We start from the raw sequence: 21,911 nt of genomic DNA, 5'->3' as shown, positions 1-21,911 counted from the left end.
ATAGGTGCAAGTGGTGTAGGCATCTCCCCTTTGGATGGAGAAGGTTATGGAATGCTGGTTGTGATGAAGGACGGTCGAGGAAGTAGTAGTAGCAGTGTGTTTAAGAAGCCAAATACCTCCTGAGTGGCCAATGGCTTCAATGATGTGAACAGGGGTATAACCTAAGTTATTCCAAAAAAAGAAAGGCGAGCATAAGGTGTATGAGCTTCAAGAATAGCTAGATAAGTGGGGTTATACTTTCTAATCAGTTCTTTCAAATGTCTTTTTGAATTGCTATTTTGAGCCCCTCTGATATTCCAAGAGAGGATTGTAGTATCTAGTAGAGCTTCCATAACAATACCAAATGAAAGAGGGTACGACAGAGAAAGACAGCTAAATGACCATGTCCTCATCACAAAGATTTGCTGAGTTTAGGTTGCCAGTGTTGTCATGGCATTCCTCATGAATATCTGTATTTTTTTCTGGAACGTGCATGTTATCTTCTGCAAAAACGGTTTGTTGATGGTGAGCCTGGGAAGTTTGAAATGATTTTATTTGAGGGATGGCAGAATGGTTATTTTCATCATGGTGGGGGTTGTTTTTTGCTGGCTGGTCATGAGGGCTCGGTGGGGTCGCACAAGGAAAGGCTTGAATTGTAGAAATAGCTTTGGTTTTGGTTCCTGAAGCATGTGACGTGGCAGGATTTGAGGATTGGCCAATGATTATTTTGTTGGCTTTTGACAGGGGTGGGGCCTGCTGGTCGATTGTGAAAGAGAGAATAGGGCCAGCGTTGCTTTTGATGTTGGGGAAATTAAGGTTAGAGTCAAGAGGGTCATCATCCTGGCGGCGCCTTTTTGTCTCCATGTGGTTTTTGTTCACACGTGGGGCCATGCTGAATTTTGGTTTGGGAGCATTTTTATTTGTGACTTGGTTTGGTTTGACTTGGTGGGCCAGCTGGGATAAGGATGAGAATCTGTTGCTTTTATTAGTCACGTTTTTGGGAGTGTGAGTGGGGCCAGCTTGCGATTTTTTCTTCCTAGTGACAAGCATCCATTCTCCATGAAGCTCATTTATTTCATCATCATTGCTAATAATATTTTCCAAATCAGTTGAAGAATCATTTTGATTTGGAATTAAATTCTTACCGTTACTGGACGCCGGAAATGAATGCGCAGGTGACTGGTGGTCTGAAACTGGCGGCTGGCTATTTCCTTGAGTGGTGGCGGCTTGGTGCAAGGCGGTGGATTTTTGTGAGCAATTTCTTCCCAAGTGACCGTAGCATCCACAATTAGTACAAATCAGATGAAGCCCCTCGTATTGAATTTTGTACCAATGTCCGTTCACCCATATTTTCCCGACCACCGGAGCAGTGAGATCAACTTCGACACATACTCTTGCAAATTTTCCTCTTTCTACTTTTAGAGTGTTGGTGTCCACTTTAATCGGGTGGCCGATTGCAGAAGCCATAGCAAGAAGAAAGCTTTCATCATAATAAACAAGGTTTAATCCAGGAAAACGTACCCAAACCACGGTTCTTTCCACTTTGGCATTTGGTGAGGCGAATTCCGGGGACCAATGTGATCTCAAAACCGCCTTGGGGTTTCCAAACTTTGTGAAGCCGCTCTTTCATGGTGTTGTAGCCGAGGTTTTTCCCTAGTAATTTCACGACCAATGCATCTTTCCAAGGGGTGCAGAGTTCTTGGAAGACTTGGGGTTCCAGGTAAACTTTGGGAAGGAGACGGTTTCCATTTTCAAGCTCAATACGGACTTTTAAAATGCATTAACCATATAATTTATTGTCAATTTTATGCTTAAATTTATTCGGACTTTTACCATGTAAATCAATAGATGAACATATTACACATTAACTAAAATATTCTTAACACATATTAGAATCTAACCAGTGCAACACTCGAGCTTTCGACCTAGGGAAAATAAATCAAACTAAACAACAAGCATATTTAAAACAACATCCCAATATTATTTTTTTCTACAAACTTCATCCGTAAATTGATACAACAACCTAACCTAACACGCCCATATATATAGGGGTGGACAGTTTCTTCCGACCCGGCCGAAAACCGAGTAAACCGTAAGACTCGGGCTGCAAACGGGCGGATCGGATCGGTTTCACGGGTCAGTTAAGAGTGAAAATCAGTTATATACGGGTTAATACGGGCGGGTGCGGATCAAATTCTTAGATCTAGCGGTAACCGAACCCGTCCGCCAATGCTTACAGAGAGTGACAGTGGATAGGCATACATAGAGCAGTGTACCAGCTGTGTTGTCCTTTCCCTTTCACTTTCACGTGAGTTGGAAGGTTAATACACATATTTCTATGTTATTTTATTAATAATTTACTTACTTGCCATTTACCCATGAATTGTAGTTATTATTACATTTATTTCTTTTATTTGCATTTAAACCATTTTTTGATACTTTCTATTTGGAACTTAGCAGCTCACCGTCTCAGTTTCGGACCTCAGTGCCTCTCGTTCCTTCTCTCATTCATCTCTTCATGTGTTCAAATCTAACTTCTTCTAACACCAAGTAAAACGGCCACGATGGAACTAACTAAGAGAGGATAATCTCATGTACTCCTCCTTGTTGTTTCCATCCTGTATTCTAAATCTTTGTTTATTTTCTTGTTTTCCTCTGTTATGGAGCTTCTTTCGTTAAAGAAAAAACATGTTTGTTTGAGATCTAAACCCGCAGTAACCCGCCCAGCAAACCCCGTAAACCGAACAACCCGAAACCGCGTAACCCGCATGAGAAAATGGACGGAAGTGGGTTGGTGTATACAGCCCGCGGTTTTGGGCGGATTCGTATTTTGAGCCCGATCCCCGACCGAACCCGTCCGCTGTCCACCCCTACATATATATCAACAAAAAAACAAAAAACAAAAAAACACGCCCATGTCATTCATGGAAAATTGTGGCCACGTGCATAATTCAGACCTATTTCATCTGAAACTATACAAAAATACCATATATTAATACAAGAACAACTTAATTATAAATGAAAAACTTCTTCATAATATTGCGCAAATGCAATAACAAAATGGATATTATGGGGAAGTTCACTTACATGGATTAAGTTTCGAAGCATTCGCAATGTTCCTTGCTAATGCCTTTGATGAAAAACTCAATAGTCAAATAAAGAGAACTACCAAAATAAGAGAGCACTTCTTTGAAGCCATTTTTCTTTCTACAATGGACTCAATACATATGGTAATTTATATGTTCCAAAATCGGTTGTTTCTTTTTTGAACAAACAAAAATGGTGTATATATTAACAAGAAGTAGATAACCCCGCACAAGGCGTGCTAAAAGGGAATCCACTCAACAGTATTTACAAAGAGAAGGTGATAGCCAAAACAGAGCAAAGCGAAGCACCCAAAGTAAAAACAATAACCTGACAAAATTACAGATGGACGCCCATACAAAGGAGCGGTTGTTTCCACCAGTCATGATAGCCAGTGGCGCCAGCACCACCCAGCTAGGCTGGGCTAGTGCCCAGGCTCTACTCCTACTTTGTTTGGTAAAAGCCCAACTCAACAGCCCATTACTACTTAAAAAAAAAAAAAAAAATGGGCAGAAGAAAGGGGTTAATTTTTCTGTCGCATGAGATATTGTTTCACTTTTCTCCTTCAGAAAATTAGTGTCCCGCGCCGATGACTCTTCTCTGTTCACTTTCTTCTCCATCTCTCAACTAGCATAGCAGCAGCAGCACCGCTCCAGCTCTCCCTCTCTCAACTCTCAGTCTCTATTTCAATTTCATTCCTTCTCCTCTCCTCTCCAGTCTCCACTCTCCTCCATCAAGTTTGTTTTTCTCTATAATTTTTTTTATTTGTTCTATTTTATTGTTGCTTGTTATTTGTTAATGGGTTGGGTGAATCAATCAAGGAATTGGTTATTCAAATTCAAAACTACAATTTAAAATTGTAGATTATCCCCAATTTTGATTTTTGAAACCCTAAATTAGATTTGTGCATTTTGTGTGATTAGTAGAAAATTATATAAAATTATGAGAATTAGAATTGTGATTTGTGATGTTTATAACTTAGCTGAACTTGATTTCAACACTTTGTTTTTGTTTTGTGAAATAATAATTGTTAAATGCCAAACGCTGCTTTTGTTTTGTGAAATAATACTTGATTTCAACATTTTTTTTTGTGAAATAAACGTTTTGTGTTGTGAAATAAACGCTAACTAATATGATTTCAACTTTTATTATTTTTTTTTATTTCAACTTGATTTCAATTATTAATTGCTTGTTAATTGTTATATGTGATGTGATAATGCTTGAAATAAACTTTCAGATATGAGGAGATTTTTGGTTAATAGAACAAGTAATGTGAATGTTGTGCAACCGGAAGTCGAAGTAGAAGAACCACCGCCTAATGTGGCCAATGAGTTTAATCCAAATGAAATTGTGCGTGATCCGGGTCGTAGGAAACAAATTCATACATATGCTCCCGATATTCAAGACCAAGTGAGAAGGGCATATATCTTGAAGGGTCCTATGCAACCAAATTTGTCAAGTTTTCCTCGTACTCCATTTGGGAATCAAACAAGAGCATTTTGTAGATCATGGTATGAGAAGTATACATGGATTGAATACAGTGAGTTCAAGGATGCAGCTTATTGTTTCTATTGCTTTCTCTTTAAGAAACCCGGGAGGGCCGAGTACTTTGGTTTCGAAGTCTTCACCAAAGACGGATTTAAAGATTGGAAGCATGCATCTAAAAGCTTGCAAGATCATATTGGTAATCATGATAGTATGCACAACTCATGTATCAAGCATTATGATGATTTTAATAATCAAAGACAAAGCATAGAAAGTAATTTTGCTAGAGCAACTAAGGAATCCGAAGAATTGTATAAGATCCGTTTGACTTGTTCTGTAGATTGTACTAGATATCTCATAGCACAAGGCATTGCTTTCCGTGGGCATGATGAAAAAACTACTTCGCTAAACAAGGGCAATTTTAGAGAGATGGTAGATTGGGTAAAATCTAAGAATGAACAAGTGAGAGATGCTTTTGACCGTGGCGGAAAGAATTGCAAAATGACTTCCGGTGACATTCAAAAGGAACTTGCGGAGTGTTGTGCACATGAAGTTATGAATGTGATTATGAAAGAGCTTGGTGATAAACAATTCTCTGTGCTTATTGATGAGTCACGTGATATATCCGTCAAAGAGCAAATGGCGGTGATGTTGAGGTTAGTATTTATATTTTCCAATTTATATTATCTATTATTTTCCAATTTATATTATCAATTATGCTACAATTAAATTGCTTTGGCATATTATATTTCTAGGTTTTTGAATGACAAAGGGGAAGTTGTGGAACGATTTATTGCTCTACATCATGTAAAAGATACTACTTCTGAGGCACTAAAGAATGCTCTTTATTGTATTCTTGATCGTTACAAGTTATCTATTTCAAGGATACGAGGGCAAGGATATGATGGAGCTTCAAATATGAGAGGTGAATTTAATGGTTTGCAAAGAAAGATTCTAGATGAAAACCCTTATGCTTTCTATGTCCATTGTTATGCTCACCGCTTGCAATTGGTGATTGTGTCTGTTGCTAGTAGTTGCTCATCTATTAATGATTTCTTTGAGTACATCTCCTTGATTGTAACAACATCAAGTGCATCTTGCAAGAGAAGGGATACTTTGATGGAGACACAACGCGAAGATATTTTAAAGAAACTTCAGAGTGGTGAGATATCTACTGGAAAGGGATTGTACCAATCATCTACTCTTGCTAGACCCGGGGATACTAGATGGGGTTCACATCATACTACGTTGCTCCGTTTGGATCAGATGTGGTCATCCGTGTTAGTGGTGCTTAGTATGGTTCATGAAGATGGACGTGGACCATCTCAAGCGGCGGGTTTGATAGAAAAAATGGAGAGCTTTAAATTTGCTTTCATTTTGAAGTTAATGTTAAAGTTATTTGGTATCACAAACGAGCTTTCAAAAATCTTGCAAAGAAAAGATCTTAATATTGTGCTTGCCATGGATTTAATTAATGTTGCCAAAGATCGGTTGGCCACATTGAGAGATAGTGGTTGGGATGATTTGTTTGTTGATGTACAAGACTTTTGTGTTGCTAAAGGTATTCCCGTGCCAAACATGGATGAAGAAATACCGGTTCGGGGTCGTTCAAGACTAGAAGGGAGGACTGTCACTAATCTTCACCATTACCGTGCCGAGATTTTTTATGTTGCTATTGACAAAATATGTGTGGAGATGGATCATCGCTTTAGTGAAGGAAGTAACATTGTACTTGATTGCTTCTCATGTCTTGATCCCAATAACTCTTTCTCCAAGTTTGATGTTGATAAGCTTGCTCGTCTTGCTGATATTTATCATGCAGACTTTTCTGATAATGACCGTGGAACAATAAGGGAGCAACTTGACACTTATGTACTTCAAGTGAAAAGGCATGCTTCCTTTTCTTCTTGTGAAGATGTTCAAAGTTTGGCTATGAAGATGGTTCAAACTGAGAAACATTTGGTATTTCCATTGGTCTACAAACTCATTGAGTTAGCTTTGATATTGCCGGTGTCGACAGCTTCCGTTGAAAGAGCTTTTTCAGCAATGAAGATTATCAAGACTAAATTGCGCAACAAGATGAACGATACGTGGTTGAATGACTTGATGATATGTTACACCGAGCGGGAGATATTCAAGTCACTTGATGATGTTGATATTATTCGAACATTCACTCGAAAGAGGTCGCGGAAAGGGCATTTACCTCATGATTTTATTTAGCACGCTATTGCCAGGTTATATTTCATCTTTCTTATTTTAAATTGTACTTTTGTTAAAAAAATGACGAACTTCTTTTATTTTGATTTATGACTATTTATATAGATTATGTCACGTGAAGTTGCGATAAAGTTTTAGCCCAGGCTGTTTAAAAATCCTGGCTCCGCCACTGATGATAGCAATACATAAAAGCTGCCTGTTTTGACTTTAACCAGGAAAAGGATGTAAATTTGATCTTCTCAATGAGGATAGAAGGTGTCGAAGCCATGTTATTAAACACACGGTCATTTCGTTCCTTCCAAATAACCCATACAGAGGTAAACCAAATGATCCTGAAGAACATATGTGTAGAACTATGCAAACCAGGCAAATGAACAAAATGTGTATAATGATGAAAAATGTCGGCATGTGAAACAAAAGAGATACCCAGCCAAAGCCAAACCTGAGACCAAAGAGAGCCGAGTACATCACAACCCAAGAATAAGTGATTAGTTGTCTCTGGACCCCCAACCAAATACACACGCTGCTTCTTCCTGAACAAAATAGGTTGTTGTTGATTTCCTTTCAAGTAAATAAATCATATTTAATTGGCACTAGTAATAAAGTTTTTACTTTTTTTTACGCGGTATAGACTATATTTGCTTTGAAAAAGTGCATGTACATTATAATATGATTTATTTACTTTTTTAGGAATGATTGATTTACTTTTTTTTTAGGAATGATTATATAGAGGCCCTTGGATTGGGATCTGGACTTTTTTTTTTTTTTTGAATGGCAGGGATCTGGACTTTGATTTTTGAGGTGTTCCGACCGTTTGAACTAAAAAATAAAAGCGAATAGAAATATTTACGCAGGCACAACTTAAAATCAAAAATATTTTGACGCACATGATAAAATTTAAAAGAGAAATAATAATGTCACATCATTTAATATTATTTCACTTTTAAATTTTATGATCTATGCGTGTGTATCGAAATAAATTTTATTTAGGTTTATGTCTATATAAGAGTTGCTCCAACGCAGAATATTATTTCACTTTTAAATTTTATGATCTATGCGTGTGTATCGAAATAAATTTTATTTAGGTTTATGTCTATATAAGAGTTGCTCCAACGCAGAATTGTACAATCATTTATATATATATATATATATATATATATATATATATATATATATATATTCTTAACAACCCACTAAAAGAAGTGGGGTAAATTTCCCATACGAGTAGTCAAAAGCATAAAGATTCGTTCAAGTGTTTCCCAGATTTTGTTGTCATCTAAAAAAGAGAGTTTGGTTTCAAGCTTCAGAAAATGTTTACAGTGTTATAAATAATATATATTATTATGATGCGGATGTCCATATTCTCTAAGGCTCTCCATATTCTTTAACTTCTATGAATGATCGTCTATATATTTAATGTTAGAGGCACTTAGTCTTATAGCTCTTCATGTACTTGTAACTTAACCACATTTGTGTTCTATAAATAGGACTTATATTTCAATGTAAAGAACACACTTGTGAAGTAATACAATACACTATTGTTCTCTCTTTGTTTCTTTCTCTCTATTCTTATATATTTTATAATATCTTGCAATGTTAAGGATCACTTTTATAGCATATAGAAATATTTACACATCTTTCATCAAAGAAGGTCATCATATGGACAGCGAAAGTTGAACCCCAACAATCTTGCGGGTGAACCAACACTTTACAGAGGTATTTATAGATCACCCCATTCTATTGTGATTAACAAGTGTGTAATTTTTAGGGTGTGTTTGTTTCAAGTTATATTTGTTGATTCTTGGGAATAAAATGATAGAAATACATATGCCTATGTTTGTTACAAGTTTACTAAATTTTATTCCCGGATATAAAATGTTCCTGGGAATAGAAAAAATTTCCCAAAGAAAATGGTGGGAATAAAGTTCCCATGGAGATGGGAATAAATTCATATGATGTTTCCTATTATAATCCCTATTATTATGGTTCCTATGAATATTATGAAGTTAACCAAACATAATTTTTCTAAATACCTTGGAATAAAATTCTCATATTTATATTCCAAGGAATGTTATTCCTAGAAATAAATTTGGTAAACTTGAAACAAACACACCCTTAATATTAATAATTTATTTTAGAGGTAAATATGCTTTTCATCTATATAAAATAACAATGTTTGGTTTTTCATCCTTAAAAAAAAAAATCACACTTTTTTATCCTTTGAAAGTTAACCAATAAATAGTTTTATACTCTATTCTTAAATCAACATATGTTTTTGTTCTGAATTGGGCCTCCTCCTGCAAAGACAGACCAACAAGCATAAAGCCCCAAGATCCGAGAGACGTGTGAAGAGGAGTCGTGTAACACTCTAAACTCTAAAAGTGATAAATTACGTTAATGATACAATCATATAAAGAATTTAGATGTTACTTCTTCAATTATTCACCAAGCATGCATAAATAATTTTCTCAAACATCGCAGCGGAATAAAACATCATTACATCGACATCGAAATAAATCATCTCAACATACATTTCCGAGAGTTGTGCTCAGAACATCATTCATCAAGTCTACAACATTGATGAACTTACCTCGTTACACTCAAACGGGACAGACTTGGAGAAAGTGGCTCATATTCTTAACCTCACACTTTTCGATGAGAGACGCATGTATCTCCTAAAGTCAGTAGGTTGGTCACGACATTTGCCCACTCCAGTCGTCACATGAATATACCTTGCTGTAAATTTGAAACAATTTTAAACAGATAGTCAAGATTAAACTATATACACACTTTGAGGTCTTTTAGGGAAATAACGTGGCTTAGGTTAAAGGTGGATATATTTGGGAAAGAAGGCTAACAAAAGAAATTGGAGTTAGATTATCAACCTAAGGATTCCTGCTAAACATTAATGAACTGCCAACCTTCCTTTCTTTGAATCAAACAAGATGAGTATATAGTACTATTTATCTTTTTCTTTTTGACATAAATAAACTTTTTTTTTAAAGACCAAAATTTTGATGTTTTTGGCATTTCTTTTTTTTTTTTGTGTAGACCCATGGCAATCTACATTTTTTTTTTCTTTTGATAAATAAGTTCTACTGGTGCCCCACAGTTAATACTAAAAATAAAATATTTGGTCAAAATCATGATTAAGATTTCGACAACCCATATGGGTTATTTCGACATACTGGAAAGTGCAGAGGGATTTCGACCAAGAGCATACAGACTTCGACATACCACAATTTCAACCAAATGTTGCATGCATATGGTTTTTCGACCAAAGACAAGTAGAAATAATCTAAAGTTACAGTTGGAGTGTAATAAGGCAAAATGGAACGTGTAGCGGAAAACAAAGTTGGAGTGCATGGAAGTTATTTCCTAGTGTCTTAGTGCATGGAAGTTATTTCCTAGTGTCTTAGGAAGTTATTTCTACTTTTAATTTCTACTTTTAATTTAGACCCTAGGATTTAGTGGTAGTTTTTTCTACAAGGTCAATATATATATATATATATATATATATATATATATATATATATCAGTTTGTAATAAGAACAAATGGTTGGTTTCTTGATTTTTTAAACTCTAACACCCACACGCCGCGGAGCAAACAGGTTCAGGAGTAGATAGATTGACAGATTCCAACCACCATTTACATTCATGTAATTTAATATTACTATTCTTGTTTTATTTTCCTCTTTGCATTTCTTTTCATCTTTCTTTTCTTTCTTCTTCTTTTTGAATATGCTCACTTGAGCATTTTTCTATCATGTTGTCATGACAGAACTTGTTATTAAAAGATATCGAGTGCAATTCTAACATCAAAAAGAACATAAGTTTGTTCTTAAAGAATGTATGAAGTGATATCATAAACCGCGAGACTTGAACGAACTACTTTAAAAAGACATTATCTGGTCCTAAACCATTGACGGATAATGAAGTTTACCTTACCAAAAATCGGTGTAAACACCAACCCCAAATTTAAAATGTTGCTAATTCCAAAGAGCAACCCAAAACTTAACTTCAAACCATACCAAGTCAAAATAATTACCTATTTAACTCCAAAGAAATCAAACAAGGTGGATTTAAGGTTAAGGACTATGACATGATTCGTCACTTAGTAACAACAAAGAAAATTGCATCTGGAGGCTCAAAGTGGTCTCACAAAGGATAATAAGAATATAAAAAAGGGTTGCATTAAAGGCTCAAGTTACCAAAAAAAAAAATTGTCTCGTGTGTAATATAACTTAATCGATCGTCTGTACAGAACGACCACAAATTCGAGCCAAAATAGCATTCATATGGAACACTCATAATAGAAAGAATTATACTAACTTACAACCTAGAATGGATTAGAAATATTTGGCTCTAAATCTCACCGATTATAATTTTCAGAAAAGAGATGGTGATCATATGATTACCTTCAGTAGTAAGCCCCTATAGTTATCGTGTTCTTAAATGTAAGGGTAACCTAGCCTCCTCTGTAAACATTCTGAAATGACTATCTAAGACTAAAACAAAGTAAAGCATAAAAGGAAAGGTTGTAAATGTAAATGCAAATGAATAAAATTTTATATAATAAAACTTGAGGATTAGTAACATAAAAATAAATGAGAATCTGCATGTTGAATGGTCCTACGTATGAGAATCTAATCAAGCATTTCAGGGTTAGGGCTGAAGTTTATGATATTCATGCTACTAGGTTGGAAGAGCATGAAAAGGTTATAATTGATCCCAGCCTAGAAGGGAAGACCAGAGAGAAACTTGGTTTGAAACCATTCACCTGTACAGAGATTCGTTCAAGCATCATGGGAATCCCTGTTACTATCAGAAGAAGTTATTGCAAAGGAAATTAGAAGAGAAGCTGAATGATCCTATGAAGAGGGTCTGGATAGCAAGACAAGTCCTTGGATTGAGGTGGTGAACATGACTATGTTCAATAGCAAGAAGAAAGGAAAGTACTGTGATCTGAAGATGGAATACAAACTGCTTTAGAAGATCATGACTGAAAATCTTCTACCCAAAAGTGGAGGTGCAGATCAACCCTAATTGGAACATAAAGTGTTCCTACATTTCTTCATAACTCAGGAGAAAGCAAATGTGCCTAAGTACATTTTCAATCATATGATATGGGCACTGAAGGAAAGCCAGAGCAGTAATAGAAGATGGATCCCATATGGAAGATTATTGTCTGAAATTTTCCATCAAGGAGGAATTTTGAAGGCAGTCAAGAAGTCCCAAGTAGTCAATGATCATCAATTGGGCACAATGACTGGCAAAGTTATAAATGGTCGCACTTTGAGGAAAATGCTTCTGATCAAGAAGGAGGAATTTACAGAGCTGAGCACTGACTTGAAGGAATCATCTATTGTGTCCAACTTAATGGATGATTTTCCTCAAATCTGCAGACAAGATCTTCCTGAAGTAAGAGCTAATTATGTGTGTGAGCATTGGCAAAGGACTGGGGAAACTATCAAGTATGATGACATCCCAGAAACCATATGGTGGTGCTTACCTGTTGCTACTTGCTAGAAAGAGGAAATCTAAGAAGAAAGTAACTTCAGAAGCTAATGATGATGGAGAAGCTCCTAAACCACAACCAAGACGTGCCAGGAAAGATAAGAGGGCATCTCAAGAACAAACAACTGGTTCTGATGTACCATCTATTCAAGATGAAGTTCAGGACTTAGTACCTACTGAGATTCTGGATAAAAGAACCAGAAGTGGGAAGACAGTTGGCTCTTCAAAATCCCTACCTCCTCAGCCATCAATTTGTAAGAATAAGAGGAAGCCTAGTGTAAGGAAATTGAAGGAATCTACATATGTGATGGAAGAGGATGATCAGGTGGAAGCTGCAACTAGGTTGGTCACTAGGGAAGTTAAAAGGAAGAAAGTTGATGATGTTGCTGCTTTGAAAAAAGCACATGAGCTTGGTAAAACTATTGAAGTTCCTGCTGAATAATTGCTGAAGGAGTCATCAGTTGAAGCTGCTCATCAGGTGATTAAGCGAACAGAGGATCTTCAACAACTGGTGAAGACTGGTGATATATTGAATGTTGCTGAAAAGACTCAGAAGGAGAAAGTTGCTTGTTCAGAAGCTTCAGAAGCTACAAGGGTAACATTGATTCTCATAACATCTCTAATGTAATAGAAGTAGAATCTAGTTCAACCTCAATGATGACATGCTGTCATTACGTAATTTTTAGGACTTATTGTGACATTTTGATAGAGTTCTCATGCAATTTATACTGTTCTGGAGTGCAAAAAGCTTAAATATTGAAGTCTGTTCGAAGGAAATCGCGCCACGCCAATTTCAAGTCGTGTTGCGATTTTTGAAGCAAAATTACATCCTCCCTGTTTGAGGGAAATCGCGGCACGCCTATATCCATGGCGCGGCGCGATTTTGACGGGTCAGGCCCATGACTTCTATAAATACTGCACTCAGCCAGAAGAAAAAGGGTTACGATTTTGGAGAGCAAAGTGCGATTTTGAGACATCGGAGACGGCTAGAAGGGCGATTTCTTCAACCTTTTACCAATTCATGTATGTTTTAATTATTTCATTGATTATGCTATTTGTAAACTCGATTATGAGTAGCTAAATCTCTTAGAGATTAGATCCGAGATGAATCTTTGTAACCCTAATTGACACATGTTGCTGTGAAACTCTATTTTGTTTATGAATTCAATTCTAGTTTATTCAATTTAATTGTTCTTAATGCTTTTTATATCTTGATCACATATAACTTGATTTTGTGAGAACGAATGACCACTGACCATGGCTTTCGACTTAGACCTAATTGAATTGTTCTAATAAACAGGGTTAGTCTATGAATAGGTTAATCGTTTGTTAGGGCTAATTTGTTAATCATCGTAAACTAGAAGAGGGTTCATAACAAATAGGTGCAGTAGACCAATTAGGGGAACTTAGAGGATTCAACGGATCTGATCTCATCTTTCTCTCATATTTTCTTAATCAAATCTAATTTCTTTTATTTGATTTCATAAAATCAAACGAAATCTTCTGCCTAGTGGCAAAACAAAATAAACTTTACACATCCTAATTATATAACGAAATTGAATTATTGAAGTTAAAAACAGTCCTCGTGGGATCGATATTTTTACTACTTCGATAGTATTTGGTGCACTTGCCAGAGATCTATCAAGTTTTTGGCGCCGTTGCCAGGGACTGTTGAATTATTTCAACAAGGCAATTACGTTATAATTTAGGGTTTTGCAATTTAATTTTCTGTTTTTAATTTTTATTTTTCTGCTTTCATATTCACTTGATTACTTTGCGTTGTGCAGTGCTACTAAGGTATTTTGCTGTTTATGCGAGGTAAACAGAGCTCAGACGACTTAGAGTACGATCCGAAAATTGAAAGGACTGCTAGAGCACTTCGGAAAGCTGTTCGGTCGCAAAGGTTAGCTCAGTCTGTTCCACCGGGTGTTCGAGAACAAATACCGGAGCCACTCTCAACTGAATCTGAAACGATCTCTTCTCCTAAATCTGCAACTATGGAAGGAGAAGGAGTTGTACCACCGAGACCTAAGCTAGGAGACTACGGGTTAGCCACTCATCGCGGTCAACTGACCCATACTTTTCAACCAGCTAACCCCGTAGCTTTCGACATCAAGACAACTGTCCTCAACGGTTTGAGGGACAAGCAATTCGATGGGACTGAAGCTATGAGTCCTCATGAACACTTGAGCCGCTTTGCTAAAACCTGCGAGTTTTGTGTGCAACCAGCCACCGTGACGGAAGCACAAAAGAAACTAAGGCTATTTCCTTTCACCTTGACGGGAAGAGCAAAAGATTGGTTGCTAACAATACCAAACGGGACTGTCCAAACATGGGAAGAGTTAGAGCTGAAGTTCTTGGAGAAATATTTCCCTATGTCTAAATATTGGGAAAAGAAGATGGAGATCTCTAACTTCAAGCAAGGAGAAGGTGAATCATTGTATGATGCTTGGGAGCGATTTAACTTACTTCTTAAGAGATGCCCGAATCATGAGTTCACCGAGAAGCAATACCTCCAAATCTTCACTGAGGGGGTAACACCAAACACTAGAATGTTCTTAGATGCTTCCGCGGGAGGTAGTCTCAAGAGCAAAACTGATCATGAAGTTCAAGCTCTAATTGAAAACATGGCTGGCAATGAGTATCGTGATCAAGCTAAGAAGAAAGAAAGAGGAGTGTTTGGGGTAAGTGAGCAAACTGCTATCCTTGCTAACCAAGCAGCTATGAACAAACAAATTGAAGCTCTAACTAAGGAGTTTCAAGGCTTCACTTTGGCTCATAAGCAACAACAAGTAGCTGCAGTCAAGTGTGACTTATGTGGTGAAGAACATCCCAACGGTGAATGTGTTCCAGAAGGATCAAGTGAAGAAGCTAACTTCATGGGAGGTTATCAAAGGCAGAATCAATACTACAATTCAGGCATCAATAAGCATCCAAATCTAAGCTACTCAAATAACAATGCTTTGAACTCTCAGATGCTCACTCCTCCTCAACAACAACAAAGGAAGCCATCAGCTCTTGAGGAAACTATGATGAACTTCATGAAGATGACTCAAGGCAACTTTGAAGAGATGAAGAAGAGTCAAGAAGCTGAAAGAAAGAACAATGAAGCTTCTAGGAAGATGCTTGAAACTCAACTGGGGCAATTAGCTAAGCAATTGGCTGAATAAAACAAAGGCGGATTCTCAGGTAACACTAAAGACAACCCTAAGAATGAGTCTTGTAATGCTATTGAATTGAGGAGCAAAAAGGTTTTGACACCTTTGGTTCCAAAAGCTCCAAAGAAGGTTGATGATGTAGTTGAGGTGGAGGAAAATGAAGTAGTTAAAAAAAATGATGAGGGTGTAGTTGAAAAAGAAAATGATCATGGAGTAGTTGAAAACGAAAGGAAGAAAAAAATAGAGGGAAAAAAAAGTGAGAAGTTAATTGATGAAGATTCAATCTTGAGGAAGACGAAGAGTCAAATTCTGAAAGATGGAGATAAACCACAAGTTATTCCATCATATGTGAAGCTTCCATACCCTCACCTTTCAAAGAAGAAAGAAAAGGATGAAGGTCAATTCAAGAAGTTCATGCAACTTTTCTCACAACTTCAGGTGAATATTCCTTTCGGCGAAGCTCTTGATCAAATGCCGTTATATGCTAAGTTCATGAAAGACTTGTTAACCAAACGAAGGAAGCCTAAGGATGATGAGAACATAGCACTTTCTGAAAATTGTAGTGCTATTCTTCAAAAGAAGCTGCCACCTAAGCTGAAGGATCCTGGTGCTTTTACTATCCCTTGTTCAATTGGACCGGTAGACATTGGAAGAGCTTTATGTGACTTGGGAGCCAGTATAAACCTGATGCCTCTTTCAATGATGAAGAAGCTTAAGTGTGGGGAACCAAAACCAACAAGAATGACCATTACTTTAGCTGATCGGTCAATCTTTTATCCTTTCGGTATACTTGAAGATGTGCTAGTCAAGGTTAATGACTTGGTATTTCCGGCAGATTTTGTGATCTTAGATATGGCTGAAGATGAGGATATGCCACTCATTCTAGGAAGACCTTTCCTTGCAACTGGCCGTGCTTTGATTGACATTGAGAAAGGAGAGCTAATGTTGAGATTCCATAAGGAGCAAGTAGTGTTTAATATATTTGAGGCCATGAAGCACAAAGATGAAAATCCCAAGTGTTACCGGATTGACATTGTTGAAGAAATAGTTAAAGATGACTCTTGTGAACATCAACCAACACACCCTCTTGAACGTGCAATTGTGAATTCTATAGCAAAAGGTGAAGATGATGAAGATCTTGAAGTAAGTGATTGTGTGAAGCAACTAGCAGCAAGCAAGCAAGAGTTGGGTCCGGTAAAAATAGAAGAATTAATGGGTAAGCACTCTATGGATGCTCCTATTTTGAGTGGAGAAGGAGAGAAAAATCCAGAATTAAAAGAACTCCCTTCTCACTTGAAATATGTTTTTCTCACTAAGGATGCCTCTAAACCAGTAATCATCAGCAATACCTTGACACCTTTGGAAGAAGAAAAATTAATGAGGGTGTTAAGAGACAATCAAGGAGCTTTGGGGTGGAACATTTCTGATTTGAAGGGTATTAGTCCAGCTTATTGCATGCATAAAATACACATGGAGGCTGAATACAAACCGGTGGTTCAACCTCAAAGGAGACTTAACCCAACAATGAAGGAAGTGGTGAAGAAAGAGGTGCTGAAGTTACTAGATGCAGGTATGATCTACCCTATCTCAGATAGCTCATGGGTAAGTCCAGTTCATGTGGTACCCAAGAAAGGAGGAATGACGGTGGTAGCAAATGAAAAAAAAGAATTGATACCTACCCGCACCGTCACTGGTTGGAGAATGTGTATAGACTACCGGAGGTTGAATACCGCAACAAGAAAGGACCACTTTCCATTACCATTCATGGATCAAATGATTGAGAGATTGGCTGGCCAAGCCTTTTATTGCTTCTTGGATGGGTATTCAGGGTATAATCAAATTGCAGTAGCTCCGGAGGATCAAGAAAAGACTGCCTTCACTTGTCCATTTGGAGTGTTTGCTTATCGAAGGATGCCCTTTGGGCTGTGTAATGCGCCGGCAACCTTTCAAAGGTGCATGCTTTCCATCTTCTCTGATATGATAGAAAAGAACATTGAGGTATTTATGGACGACTTTTCTGTTTTTGGTAAGTCTTTTGATCAATGCTTGTTCCATTTAAATGTTGTACTTAAAAGATGCACCGAAACTAACCTTGTTTTGAATTGGGAAAAATGTCATTTTATGGTAACTGAAGGTATAGTTTTGGGGCATAAAATAAGTGCTAAAGGCATTGAGGTAGACCAAGCCAAGATAGAGGTTATAGAGAAACTTCCTCCACCCATCAATGTTAAAGGAGTGAGGAGTTTCTTGGGGCATGCCGGTTTCTATCGGCGGTTCATAAAAGACTTTTCTAAAATTTCCAAACCCCTCTGTAACCTCTTGGTCAAAGAAAATGAGTTTAATTTTGATTCTGAATGTCTAAATGCTTTTTCTTTGATTAAAAACAAGTTGGTGACTGCACTAATAATCATTGCACCCGATTGGGATTTACCTTTTGAACTTATGTGTGATGCAAGTGATTATGCTGTTGGTGCAGTCCTAGGCCAACGCAAGAACAAATTTTTTCATGCAATTTACTATGAAAGCAAGGTTTTAAATGAAAATCAAGTTAACTATTCCACAACTGAAAAGGAATTGCTTGCGGTAATCTTTGCATTGGAAAAATTTTGTTCTTATCTAATAGGCTCCAAAGTCATTGTTTTTACAGATCATGCAGCTCTCAAATATCTCTTAACTAAAGGGGATTCAAAGCCTCGACTGTTGAGGTGGATCCTATTATTGCAAGAATTTGATCTTGAAATTCGTGACAAGAAGGGAGTCGAGAACGTGGTAGCTGACCACCTCTCAAGGCTGGAGAATGATGAGGTGACAAAGAAGGAGAAGGCCATCAAGGCCGAGTTCCCCGATGAACAGCTGTTTGCTATTGGAGAAAGACCTTGGTTTGCTGACATGGCGAACTTTAAGGCCGGCAACATAGTTCCTGATGATCTGACCTACCCTCAGAGGAAAAAGTTCTTCAAAGATGCAAACCACTACTTGTGGGATGACCCGTAGGTACTGACGGTTTGATTAGACGTTGTGTTGCAGGTGAGGAAGCAGATAGTATCATGTGGCACTGCCATAGCTCAGCTTATGGAGGCCACCACAGTGGACAAAGAACAGCTGCAAAAATTTTGCAAAGTGGATTCTGGTGGCCCACCCTTTTCAAAGATTGCCACGACTTTGTCACAAGATGTGACAGATGCCAAAGGACAGGTAACATATCAAAGAGGAATGAAATTCCCCTAAAAGGAATCATTGAAGTTGAACCATTTGATTGTTGGGGTATTGATTTTATGGGACCATTCCCTTCCTCTTACTCTTATCTCCATATTCTAGTCTGTGTTGATTATGTCACAAAGTGGGTTGAAGCGATACCATGTGTTGCTAATGATGCCAAAACGGTTGTCAACTTCCTTCAAAAGAATATTTTCACTAGGTTTGGAACCCCTAGAGTATTGATCAGTGATGGGGGGAAGAATTTTTGCAATAATTTTCTTGAAAATGTGCTCAAAAAGTATAACATTAAGCACAAAGTTGCAACTCCCTATCACCCACAAACTAGTGGTCAAGCAGAGGTTTCAAACCAACAGCTGAAACAGATTCTGGAGAAGACAGTTGCGTCAAATAGGAAAGATTGGTCTAGGAAATTAGATGACGCACTGTGGGCATATAGGACAGCCTTTAAGACCCATCTTGGGTTCTCACCCTATCAGTTAGTCTATGGGAAGGCATGTCATCTTCCAGTCGAGCTAGAACATAAAGCTTATTGGGCCATTAAGGCCTTGAATTTTGATCAAATAGCCGCTGGTAAGAAAAGAATTTTGAAACTTAATGAACTTGAGGATATGAGGCTTAGAGCGTATCAAAATGCGCTCATATATAAAGCCAGGACAAAAAGGTATCATGACAAAAACTTAGTGTCTAGGGATATTAACTGTGGACAACTAGTTTTGTTGTATAATTCCAGGTTGAAGCTGTTTCCTGGGAAGCTCAAGTCAAAATGGTCTGGACCATTCTTGGTCAAAAGTGTGTCACCATATGGAGCTGTTGAACTAGTGACACCTGAAGGAGATCGAAGTTGCAAAGTAAATGGACAAAGAGTTAAACCATACCTAGGTGGCGACCTACCAAAAGGAAGGGTGGCACTCATTCTGAAGGACCTCTGAGGATCCTTAGCAGTCAAGCTAGTGACGATAAAGAAGCGCTGAGTGGGAGGAAACCCACTAGATTTACTTTGTTTTCAATTTATTTTCTTTATTTTCTTTTTAATGTCAAAGTCCATTGAACTTATTTCCCTATTGTAATTGCTCCTGCACTTGTTTATTATTAATGAATTTGTTTTGTTTCATGTGACCTATTCCAGTTTAGTAACAGTTGTTTGATGAAACGGTATTCCAAAAGTTCTAAAGGAGGGGTGACTTGATTCAAAGGCGAAGTGTACGGCGTTGCTAGGTAGTCACATACTCCCAGAAATCTCAGCCATAAGGTTCATTGCCAAATTTGTTTTTCAATTTACTTATATTTAGATTAGTTTTCCATGCAACTACATTTCTAGAACTTGCATTGTTTCTCTATTATTGATTGGTCTTTGTCAATTACACACTGAGGCAAAAGTGCTTGGTCCTGTGAGCCTTTTTGAAGCCTACCCTGTTTTAATTTGTTGAATTTATCCTTTCTTAACCAATTGTGAGCCGGTAGGATTAGAACTTTTTGTTCGGTGACAAACTACATTACAAGCCTAGAGACTTTTAGGACTTGTCCCTTAATGTATTTTCTGAGTTAAGGCATTGTAGAATGTTGTTAAAGATTAAGTTTGGGGTTGCTATTGGAATTTGCAACCAACTAAGTTTGGGGTGGGGGTACTAGAGAATAAGAGAACAAAAATGAAAGAAATAGGAAATTGTCATGCAAAATACACACAAAAATGGTGTATCAAAAAAAAAAAATTGAATGATGAAAAAGGGACAAAACATTGAAAATCCGAGTAACTTCAAACTCGATTGTCCCTAAATGTTAAAAATGTTCTCTAGTACCTTTGCATTGATTGTATTTCCACAAGGTGAATTAATGAAGGATTGAATTTTGTGCTTTAACTTCCGTAGGAATGCCTAACTCAAACTTTGTGTAGCCTACTTATCCAAATATATCCCACCTTTCACCTAAGCCCCGTTATAACCCTAAAGACCTCAAAAGTGTGTAATGATATTGACTTTGATTGATGTTTAGAAACTTTTCAAGCGTATGGTAATATGTAGACCTGCATGTCGACTGGTAGAACCCTATTTCAATTTGAATGCGTGGAGTTGTGAACTGGTGGATGCGAACAAGTCAAACTAGCTCATCTTTTGCTAGAAGGAGAATGAACTTTTGGGTACTATCGTTTTGTCAGGTAACTGTTATTTTACTGTCGTTTGTCACTGGTGCAAGCAAATTCCTTGAGGACAAGGAATGGTTTAAGTTTGGGGTTGTGATGACATGCTGTCATTACATAATTTTTAGGACTTATTGTGACATTTTGATAGAGTTCTCATGCAATTTATACTGTTCTGGAGTGCAAAAAGCTTAAATATTGAAGTCTGTTCGAAGGAAATCGCGCCACGCCAATTTCAAGCCGTGCTGCGATTTTTGAAGCAAAATTACATCCTCCCTGTTTGAGGGAAATCGCGGCACGCCTATATACATGGCGCGGCGCGATTTTGACGGGTCAGGTGTGACACCCTAAATTCCAAGAATAATTATTGCTATTATTTAATTAAAAATAGAGTTTGATTCGCAGCGGAAAGTGTCAAATAAAAACTTCTCTAATGATATAGGAATTCTTCCACAAAATTTAGGATATCACATTGACTCATAACAAACATAATTCATATTTCACTTCATTAAACATTATAGTAATAATAACATCGAATCTTTTTCTTTTGAAAATATTTCATTTTACATCATAGACAATGGTTTTCTTGCACAAAATTAAATAAGTAAGCATATCCCTTTTCCCGTGTCACTATTAGAGCGGTGCTTTTCCCCAAAATAATCGACGACACAAGACAAGTCCTCACGAAAGGCATGCACTTGACTCCAAGACTCATAACCTATATAACTACGGTTTCGCAACCGCAGGGCCAAGCCAGCAAACACAAACAACGAAGGGGTGAGTTCCGAGAACATGTAATAGTATAAAAAAAATGAGAAGAACACGTAAGCAATTAAGTCAAAGTCATTTCACATCACAAACATAATATTCAAAACCTTGAAGAATATATTATATCATCTCAATCTATATTAGTAGAAAATATCATCACAACTTAAGAACCAAAAAAAAACTTCACAAACACAATGTCACAATTCAATTCCAACTAGTCACAACACATGTAGTCACCAATAACCATCTTCATAAGGACATCAACAAATAATCACCTTCATCGCCTCACACAATTACATTAATAGACATCACAAAGTAATTCGTTAAAACATTACAACTTGACTCGACAA

At 37.2% G+C, this 21,911-nt stretch overlaps 1 protein-coding gene and 1 long non-coding RNA gene across 2 annotated transcripts; one reads left to right on the top strand and one right to left on the bottom strand.

Annotated features, from left to right (window-relative positions):
• Window positions 1-1,782: 1,782 nt before the first annotated feature.
• On the bottom strand, window positions 1,783-3,449 carry LOC146929005 (uncharacterized). The gene is made up of 2 exons (XR_015005930.1): window positions 3,067-3,449; window positions 1,783-2,951 (listed from the first exon to the last, which is right to left on the bottom strand). It is a non-coding gene; the product is annotated as an uncharacterized LOC146929005 (long non-coding RNA).
• Window positions 3,450-3,456: 7 nt separating this feature from the next.
• On the top strand, window positions 3,457-6,864 carry LOC146929004 (uncharacterized). Its single transcript, XM_085701129.1, has 3 exons — window positions 3,457-3,800; window positions 4,301-5,204; window positions 5,304-6,864. The coding sequence occupies exons 2-3, from the start codon at window positions 4,303-4,305 to the stop codon at window positions 6,766-6,768; spliced, it is 2,367 nt and encodes a 788-aa protein (XP_085557255.1). The 5' UTR covers window positions 3,457-3,800; window positions 4,301-4,302; the 3' UTR covers window positions 6,769-6,864.
• The last annotated feature ends 15,047 nt before the right edge of the window (window positions 6,865-21,911 follow it).

The sequence above is a fragment of the Medicago sativa genome, chromosome 4, assembly GCF_051527215.1.
Source record: "Medicago sativa cultivar Bolivia chromosome 4, Bolivia_mono, whole genome shotgun sequence".
NCBI lineage: Eukaryota > Viridiplantae > Streptophyta > Magnoliopsida > Fabales > Fabaceae > Medicago > Medicago sativa.
The sequence above is the reverse complement of the archived record's forward strand: the minus strand, read 5'-3'. Positions and strand labels throughout refer to the sequence as shown.